General features: G+C 41.4%; 1 protein-coding gene across 18 annotated transcripts; it reads right to left on the bottom strand.

Moving 5' to 3' along the window:
* Positions 1 to 3,132: 3,132 nt before the first annotated feature.
* On the bottom strand, positions 3,133 to 8,974 carry LOC125543887. Of its 18 annotated transcripts, none has more exons than XR_007299000.1 (13): positions 8,351 to 8,973; positions 8,135 to 8,212; positions 7,907 to 7,956; positions 7,627 to 7,742; positions 7,470 to 7,547; positions 6,329 to 7,362; positions 6,101 to 6,244; positions 5,942 to 6,014; positions 5,342 to 5,402; positions 4,822 to 4,899; positions 4,437 to 4,462; positions 4,155 to 4,264; positions 3,133 to 3,539 (listed from the first exon to the last, which is right to left on the bottom strand). XR_007299000.1 is itself a non-coding variant. In XM_048707382.1 (12 exons), exons 6-11 carry the CDS (start codon positions 7,326 to 7,328, stop codon positions 4,897 to 4,899), a joined length of 594 nt encoding a protein of 197 aa, XP_048563339.1. In that variant the 5' UTR covers positions 7,329 to 7,362; positions 7,470 to 7,547; positions 7,627 to 7,742; positions 7,907 to 7,956; positions 8,135 to 8,212; positions 8,351 to 8,970; the 3' UTR covers positions 3,133 to 3,539; positions 4,155 to 4,896. The 18 variants fall into 18 exon arrangements, 5 of the variants coding, with proteins under 5 accessions (XP_048563339.1, XP_048563338.1, XP_048563337.1 ...); XR_007298999.1 differs by having other exon boundaries at positions 4,155 to 4,899; positions 6,329 to 6,642; positions 6,868 to 6,883; positions 7,313 to 7,390; positions 8,351 to 8,971; XR_007298994.1 differs by having other exon boundaries at positions 4,155 to 4,899; positions 6,329 to 6,642; positions 6,868 to 6,883; positions 7,313 to 7,362; positions 8,351 to 8,970.
* Between the last annotated feature and the right edge of the window lie 329 nt (positions 8,975 to 9,303).

Here is a 9,303-nt window from a genome sequence, read left to right as displayed (position 1 = left end):
ATTTATCATGATATAAGGAAATATAAGTAACAACTTTATTATTGCCTCTAGGGCATATTTCCTTCAGTCTCCCACTTGCACTAGAGTCAATAATCTAGTTCACATCGTCATGTGATTTAACACCAATAGTTCACATCTTTATGTGATTACTTCACATCTCCATGTGACTAACACCCAAAGGGTTTACTAGAGTCAATAATCTAGTTCACATCGCTATGTGATTAACACCCAAAGAGTGATCATGTTTTGCTTGTGAGAGAAATTTAGTCAACCCCTCTGCCACATTCAGAGCCGTATGTATTTTGCAAATTTTCTATGTCTACAATGCTTTGCACGGAGCTACTCTAGCTAATTGCTCCCACTTTCAATATGTATCTAGATTGAGACTTAGAGTCATCCAGATCGGTGTGAAAGCTTGCATCGACGTAACTCTTTACGACGAACTCTTTGTCACCTCCATAACCGAGAAAGATTTCCTTATTCCACTAAGAATCTTTTTGACTGTTGTCCAGTGATCCACTCCTGGATCACTATTGTACCCTCTTGCCAAACTTATGGTGAGGTACACAATAGGTCTGGCACACAACATAGCATACTTTGTAGAACCTATGACTGAGGCATAGGGAATGACTTTTCATTCTCTTTCTATTTTCTACCGTGGTCGGGTTTTGAGTCTTTACTCAACTTCACACCTTGCAACACATGCAAGAACTCCTTCTTTGACTGTTCCATTTTGAACTACTTCAAAATCTTGTCAAGGTATGTACTCATTGAAAATATATATCAATCGTCTTGATCTATCTATAGATCTTGATGCTCAATATGTAAGTAGCTTCACCAAGGCCTTTCTTTGAAAAACTCCTTTATGCTTTTCAGAAAATTCTACATTATTTCCGATCAACAATATGTCATTCACATATACTTATCAGAAATATTGTAGTGCTCCCACTCACTTTCTTGTAAATATAGGCTTCACCGCAAGTCTGTATAAAACTATATATGCTTTGATCAACTCATTAAAGCGTATATTCCAACTCCGAGATGCTTGCACCAGTCCATAGATGGATCGCTGGAGCTTGCACACTTTGTTAGCACCTTTAGGATTGACAAAACCTTCTTGTTGTATCATACACAACTCTTCTTTAGGAAATCTATTAAGGAATGCAGTTTTGACATCCATTTGCTAGATTTCATAAAATGTGGCAATTGCTAACATGATCCAGACAAACTTAAGCATCGCCGCGAGTGAGAAAATCTCATCATAGTCAACACCTTGAACTTGTCAAAAACTTTTTTTTCAACAATTCTATCTTTGTAGATAGTAACACTACTATCAGCGTCCGTCTTCCTCTTGAAGATTCATTTATTCTCAATGGCTTGCCGATCAACGGCCAAGTCCACCACAGTCCACATTTTGTTCTCATATATGGATTCTATCTCAGATTTCATGGCCTTAAACCATTTTGCGGAATCTGGGCTCATCATCGCTTCCTCATAGTTCGTAGGTTCGTCATGGTCTAGTAACATGACTTCCAGAACCGGATTACCGTACCACTCTGGTGCGGAACGTACTCTGGTTGACCTACGAGGTTCGGTAGTAAATTGATCTGAAGTTTCATGATCATCATCATTAACTTCCTCACTAATTGGTGTAGGCATCACTAGAACTCATTTCTGTGATGAACAACTTTCCAATTCGGGAGAACGTACAATTACCTCATCAAGTTCTACTTTCCTCCCACTCACTTCTTTCGAGTGAAACTCCTTCTCTAGAAAGGATCCATTCTTAGTAACAAAATATCTTGTCTTCGGATCTGTGATAGAAGGTGTACTCAACAGTTTCTTTTTTGGGTATCCTATGAAGATGCACTACTCCGATTCGGGTTTGAGCTTATCAGTTTGAAACTTTTTCACATAAGCATCGCAACCCCAAACTTTAAGAAACGACAACTTTGGTTTCTTGCCAAACCATAGTTCATACGGTGTCATCTCAACGGATTTAGATGGTGCCCTATTTAACGTGAATGCAGCTGTCTCTAATGCATAACCCCAAAACGATAGTGGTAAATCAGTAAGAGACATCATAGATCGCACCATATCCAATAAAGTACGATTACAACGTTCAGACACACCATTATGCTGTGGTGTTCTAGGTGGCGTGAGTTGCAAAACTATTCCACATTGTTTCAAATGAAGACCAAACTCGTAACTCAAATATTCGCCTCCGCGATTAGATCGTAGAAACTTTATTTTCTTGTTACGATGATTTTCCACTTCACTCTGAAATTCTTTGAACTTTTCAAATGTTTCAGACTTATGTTTCATTAAGTACATATACCCATATCTGCTCAAATCATTTGTGAAGATCAGAAAATAACGATACCCGCCGCGAGCCTCAACACTTATCGGATCGCATACATCAGTATGTATTATTTCCAATAAGTAAGTTGCTCGCTCCATTGTTCCGGAGAACGGAGTCTTAGTCATTTTGCCCATGAGGCATGGTTCGCAAGCATCAAGTGATTCATAATCAAGTGATTTCAAAAGTTCATTAGCATGGAGTTTCTTCATGCGCTTTATAGCAATATGACCTAAATGATAGTGCCACATATAAGTTGCACTATCATTATCAACTTTGCATCTTTTGGCATCAATATTATGAACTAGTTGACCCGTTGCGTCAAATGGCGTAGAGACCTGCTGAAGACATGTTGTCGATGAAAATAGTTTCATGCTGCAAGAACCTTCAACTAAATCATACTATTTTTTAAACATGTTTATTATATTGTTAAATAATAGTGTGGGAAAAGGGAAACTTTGCATAATATGAATAGGTTTAGTTTGAAAATATGGGCACTGTGATAAGAGAGTAAAGTTGGCATGGTTGTGTTTTTTTAGCAAGTTTGGAAACATGGTTATCATGATGAGAAACCTAGCCATGCATATTTTTCCTGCAAAAAAAGAGGGGAAAAGATGAGAAACCTAAGAATATATGTATACTAAACACCATGTATAAAACCAGTTAAGGAGAGAGGGTTTTGGTGCTCCTAGGTGTAGATGCGGCTATTATGAAATATGTATTAAAAACACATTTCAAAAGAGTAGTGTTTCAATCAACTTTGTTTTTGTGTGTTTGAAAAAAAAGTATTCATGTGTCTCTTAGACACGTGTATATTTCCAAGCAATCGTATGGCAGCTAGTTCGGCCCATGAATCAAGCAATTTATTTATCCCTTCTTCCTCGACACCTATTCCTTCTTCCTTGACAACTTCATTCAGTCAAAGACAAAACTCCTCAGTAGTACTTCCATCACCTCAATAATTGGGATAGATATCATCCACTACAATGAAGAACAATAACATGCCTCCAAATTATTTTTCTCTACTCCACCAGGAATGTGCAGGTCTTCAAGAACCAAAAGACGCCACTCAGCTCTCTTCGGCCTCATAAGCCCTGTTGTTGTTTATATCCTTAACCCCAAAAGGTTGTCTCTTAGCATATCTGTTGTTCTCCTGGTCCTTATTAGGTGTCGGCTTATCCTGAAGAAAAGGCAATTGATATCCTATTATCATTAAATAAATCCACAGTTAACATGTGGTTCGTGGGGAATGATGAGATGCCATATTGGGGTTCGCAACACGAATAGAAGACCACTAATTTACAGAAGGACAAAAATGCCTGAACACCGTTAAGAAAGGCCACTTAGAAAATGCCTGAACACCCCACTAATTTACCGACTCGAAACCGTCACTTAGAGAAAAAAACGTTTTTAGATCAACACATAGTATGCTGATATATCAACGCTGTTTTTATGGACATACATGGTACACATGGAATCCCTGATGGTGTTTTTATATCAGCACCATTTGGAATAAAGGAGTGTATGCCAACACAAAGACCTTCATATTCGTCGAGGCTCAAGTTTCAAGGATTTTGGAGAGTGATTCACGTTACATTTATTTACAGACAATTGATGTGGTGCAGGTGAGATTCTCAACTCAAAAAAGGTCTGAAACACTGATTTAGGAAGGAGAGAAATAATACCCTTGTTTTGGGAAGGGAAGAAGTATGATGTAAAATTTACATACGTATGAATTGAGCCTGGTTGTGTAGTAAGAGAAAGCAGTTTTTAAAGAAAAGACTGAACTACTTACGTAGTGGCTTTTCTATGTGCTCATATAGGAAGTATTAGACCACCAAAAAGGTCAATCTCTTGTGATCTTCCAGCTCTCATGGCCGCCGTCTCTCTGGCAGATGTGTCCATCTGCAAGTTTATCTTGAAAACCTAGTATTAGAACCATTGGTGCAAAGTACTCCCTCCGTCCCAAAATAAGTGATTCAACTTTGTACTAACTTTGTACTAAAGCTAGTACAAAGTTGTGTCACTTATTTTGGGACGGAGGGAGTAACTATGAAAGAAAAGGTAAAGGGTTTACATCTTCTGCAAGTGGCTTCCAGTATTCTGTAAGTGATGGTGTGTGGACTCGGTCAGGATCAGTCAAAGCACTCAGCAGTTTCAATTCAAATAAGATGTGGGTTTCCAAAAATTGAACAGACAAGAAATGTGACCAAGGACACATACAGGGAATTGGATGATTAATTTTTATGAATACTATGCAGGCCAGTCCACTAATGAGGTAGTAACTTGCAGAAAAACTGTACAAAATCCCTTTCCAAATAGAGTGTCCCCACTCAGACTCTTTTAACATTTGTATATAGAAGTAAAATTGGACAGTAAGACAAAAAAAGGCCCAACTGACGTATTTTTTGCGCTTAATGCATTGTTGCTCCTTCAAATAGGACAATAGCGGGAAGTTCTACCTAAAACATACAGGGTTTAGTTCTGCCCATTTCCACAGTTGGGCAAGTTCTTTGTTTCCCAACCTCCACCTTGGCTTACTGCAACGAAGGAAAACACAATGTAAAATAATTAGAGAGCAGTAGAGCATGACATAATTACATCACCAATCTGTACAGTATTACCATTGCCCTAAATTCTCTTTTTATCACAAAACAAGGCTATTAAAATAGCCAATCTGCATAAGTCCTAGTAGCATGCTCCTACAAGATTCTTACAAAAACCTACATGGGTATGCTCCCAATAGGAATGGATATAGATTATGCTTACAAACATGCTACACTCTAACACCTCCACCGGAGCACAATTCAGCTCCCACAATCAGTAATCAGCATGAAAACTTAAAAAACAAGTTTGATAGAAATCAATGTTCAGGAAAGCATGAAGCATAAGTGAAGCGAAAGGTTGACGCTTAGAGCAATGGGCTTAAGCATTTTTGAAAACAGAACTGCAGATTTTGGAGGTTGTAGACCGAGAATTAACCTGAGTAGACGATGCGGGACCTTGGGGAAGCTGGTCACATATTTCCTGAATGTGTATTGGCCTGTGTTGCCGCGACAACATAGATCAGCAATCAGAGTAATCCTTCAGCACTAATATTGGCTCTCAAGTTTCTCCTACGTGTATATTCAGTTCTGAAATATGCACATACAAGAGGGAATCCATGGTAGAATAAACTGAGAATCAAAAAATCATAGCAACTTTTGTCCAAATTACTACCATAACCTTGTTAGAGAAGGATTCGAAGAGAATCAACTACAAAGTATTGCAGTATCATGATAACGACAGAAGGTATAGCCAACATTTAAGTTTTTTTGAGTTGCCACTTTTGCAATTCTGAAATCTGAAGTAACTAAGGTCCGAGTCATTGATAACTACCGATTTTCGTGGGCAACACTTCCGACTCGGGTGAGGAACACCAAATTTAGTACTTTAGTATTCAGTTTTATCGCTAAATATGCAGCATGTAGTCGTCAGATTTAGTACTTTAGTGAGTACAATTTTCTGTAATTCCTAGTGAAAATTGCACCTCTATGTCGTAACATAATTGACAGTGTGCATCAATTCAGCTGATTTAGTTACCTTGTGACCTTGTCCATGTAGGGAATGAGGTCTTGCAGCCTCCTTAGCCTCTTATTGGTCCTTGTTCTTCTTTCTAAATAGCATAAGCAAGAAAAAATGTTCAGTAAAAACATCCGACACCAAGACGAATACCGAAAATGTTGCAGGAAACTAACTAACCCTCCCAAGCGATGCTCTGCGGGTCAGTGGTGCAGCCACGCTTGGCGTGGACTCTGCAGTCGGCGGAGTCCTGCTGCAGCTGCTGGTAGTCATCCATGCTGGGCATGTCCAGCTCGAGAGGGCTAACTGAATCTGGACCAAGGTCTTAGTAGAAGTGTAGCATTAAACAATTGGCAGGCGGGAGAGTCTGGATGGATGTGAAGTGTATATATGTGATGTTTGTCCTACCCGGGAGTCGATGTTGCTGAAGCTGGTGACCATGCCGACATCGCTGTTGCCGAGCACCTCGGCCTTCTTGCTGCCAGGCACTGAGAAGATGATGTTGGAGTTGGTGTCGTCACAGGTGCTCATGGAGAAGATCCTCAAGAGGTCACTCGAGCCGTCGCCGGCAGCGATGCTCTCGCCGACGTCCTGCTGCCTCAAGAAGCTCCACAACGAGCCCAGCCTCCTCTGCTGTGCCATCGCGTCGACATTGCCTCCTCCGTGCGAATGCAAGTAGCTGATTCCCATCCTTCCTCTCGTTCCACCCATGCTGCCATTGCCTGTGCATCATCACAGTCACAGAGCCAGAGCACATCGATCAAAGCGCACAAGGGTCAAAAAAACACAACACCCGACCAAATCTGGAAAATCAACATGATCACTGAAGCAAGGATCATGACAGCGCATAGGATATTTAAAGCATATAGGATATATAAAACAAATGCAGCAGAGGTAGATAGAAAGGAAACAAAGAAACTTGATCTATAGTAAAAATAAGAAGCAACCTCCAAGATAATACGCCTGCAAAACGAAATAAAATAACTAATTAGGACATGGAACCATTGTAACTCCCATGTTGCTCTGCAGTTGGCATATTTGAGCTATTAAAAACCTCAAAATCTAGTACTTTTCTGTCCTAATGGTGACAACCAAAAGCTATCTATTGCGCATTGAGCACCCTAGTTGATGGTCAGAACATTGTGTCATAATGGATTCAAACAATCTCAAATCCTAGCCATTTAAACAAGATACAAAGTTCATGGAATTTATCCCAACAGTACACAGAGGAAGCTGCATAATATAAAAGAATAAAATACGAATTGGCAATCAAACTGTAGTAAGTCACTAAATCGGTATGATGAGAACCTACAAAGCAGAGTACAATTGAAAAGTTAAGGTAAAAGAGAACTTTGACCTAAAACTGTAAAACAAGAAAAAAAACATTTTTACCTGTCTGTGCTGCCATAGATGAATCGATAATCAAACTGCAGTCAGCTAGCCTTGAAAGCCAAAAATATAATGGATGGACTATGAGAACAATACAGAACTCTATTGCATCGGATTGTAGTTAAACAAATTCAGATGTGGTCATTTGGTGGAAGGATACCTTAGTTGGATATAACACTAATCAAATGGATGTCGCCAGCACATTCGTTTCTGGTGACAAATATATGGTGCACGACACCTGCACATTCAATTGCCATGGTGAAAAATACAGGTGCACAAATGGTTCAAGAAGTACAATCACATCAAGATAGACTAACATGTTTCTAGATTGGGATTTGCTTCATTCTTAAAGCCTAGCACTTGAATCTGTAACCTTCAAAGGTGAGCAATCGATGCCTGACTTATAAAATTCTCTTTCTTATAATCTGAGCATCTGTCAAAGAGTTCAAATGAAGAAAAGCATAATGAGATTCCACATCATAGCTTTCAACGGCAGAGCAACTTACAGAATGGAATTACCCAATCATTATCAATGTTAGTGAACTATTTGTTTAACTCTCGTCGGAACTCAACTATCATTGTCCCCGTTAATCTCACCTGGTATGTGATGTGGCGGGGTGCAACCATTGCTTAAGTACCCCGTGAAACTGAAAATGAAAGTTTGACATAGTAAAATATACCAATACCCAAATTTACCTAAATCTGCAGTGATATTTTTCTGTAAATGACAATCATGTGAAACTAAAAACACCTAAATATAACCTGACAACTTAAAATTTACTCAGGAAATGACAGAGTAGATCGAGAATCACCAAAACAACTCACCTCAGATGAAGCACAAATCAAGGAGACCTGCTTCACCTCCAATGATCCACCTCTACCTCACACACATCATGGATCCTCCTACATCAAGCCATCATGGAAGGAAAAATCTAAGAATGTGCACTGAAACCTCAAGTAGTTTCACCTCGGACAGCTCGAGCGGGCTGGCTCGCCTCGGTCGCCTGGACCACGAACGTGAGAAAGAAGGTGGAAGCCTACCTTGGCTGGTGTGGGTGAGTTCTTCCAGGGCACGCCCCGGAGTAAGAAGACAGCAGAGAAAAATCTCACCACCTGTGGTGGGGCTCCACTGGCTGGCCACCGGCATGCTTGTCCCATCCTCCGTTGTCGAGTTGGTGACGAGAGAATAGACGAGGCGAGTGAGGCCGGCGACGGCGAATGGCCCCTGGCCGGCGGCGCCGCCTCCACGAGGACCAGCCTGCTCCTTCACCTGTCCCCGCCTCATCCCTCTTCCCTCGAGCCTCCTGTCCCCGCCTCTTCCCTCTTGGAGCCTCACCCGCGACGGGCCGACAGCTGCTTGTCTTGGTCGCCTGCCTCCACTGCCCCTTCGCCCCACCACCGGGCCTAACTTGCGCCAGATCTGGAACCAGGCGCCGCCGACGACCGGATAAACAACGGAGAGAGGGAAGTCAAGATGGGGAAGCAGCAACGGTGGGGGAGGAGGAGTAGGCGGCGGCGAGGCCCTGGTGACGAGCGGGGAGGAGGGAGGGGCAGTGGATCGAGGGGAATGTGGGAGCTAGGGTTGTGCGGCGGCTGGTGTGCGAGCGAGATTGGGTGCATAGCGCGCATTCCAGATTGGGCAAAGTGTCATTCACACGGAAACGGCCAACCCAGCCAATGAACACGAGGCGCGAGCCCACTCGTCATTGGCCAGTAAAAACGACCGCGAGGTGAAAAATCTGATTACAGCGAGGTGAAGATCTAACGGCTGAGACACACCAGAAGAGCAGATCCGACGGCCGACGAAGGCTGCAATCGGGGAAGCCTTCTCCATGCGAGTTGGCTAGCCTCTTTTATGTTTTAAATATGTATATCACTACGATCGAGATTCTATAAACCATTCACCTTGGGTGTATGACCACATAAGGTTTTATTCATGTAAACAAAATAACAATTATTCTTTAACTTAAATGAATAACCGTATTGCAATAAAC

Source organism: Triticum urartu, chromosome 3, assembly GCF_003073215.2.
Source record: "Triticum urartu cultivar G1812 chromosome 3, Tu2.1, whole genome shotgun sequence".
NCBI lineage: Eukaryota > Viridiplantae > Streptophyta > Magnoliopsida > Poales > Poaceae > Triticum > Triticum urartu.
The sequence above is the reverse complement of the archived record's forward strand: the minus strand, read 5'-3'. Positions and strand labels throughout refer to the sequence as shown.

Excerpts from the sequence above, each read along its gene's own strand:
- LOC125543887 (XM_048707380.1), bottom strand. Across the intron at positions 6,245-6,328 it reads TCAGCAACATCGACTCCCGG|ACCTTGGTCCAGATTCAGTT; the intron begins GTAGGACAAACA and ends ACTTCTACTAAG. Across the intron at positions 6,015-6,099 it reads CAGAGCATCGCTTGGGAGGG|AAAGAAGAACAAGGACCAAT; the intron begins TTAGTTAGTTTC and ends TATGCTATTTAG.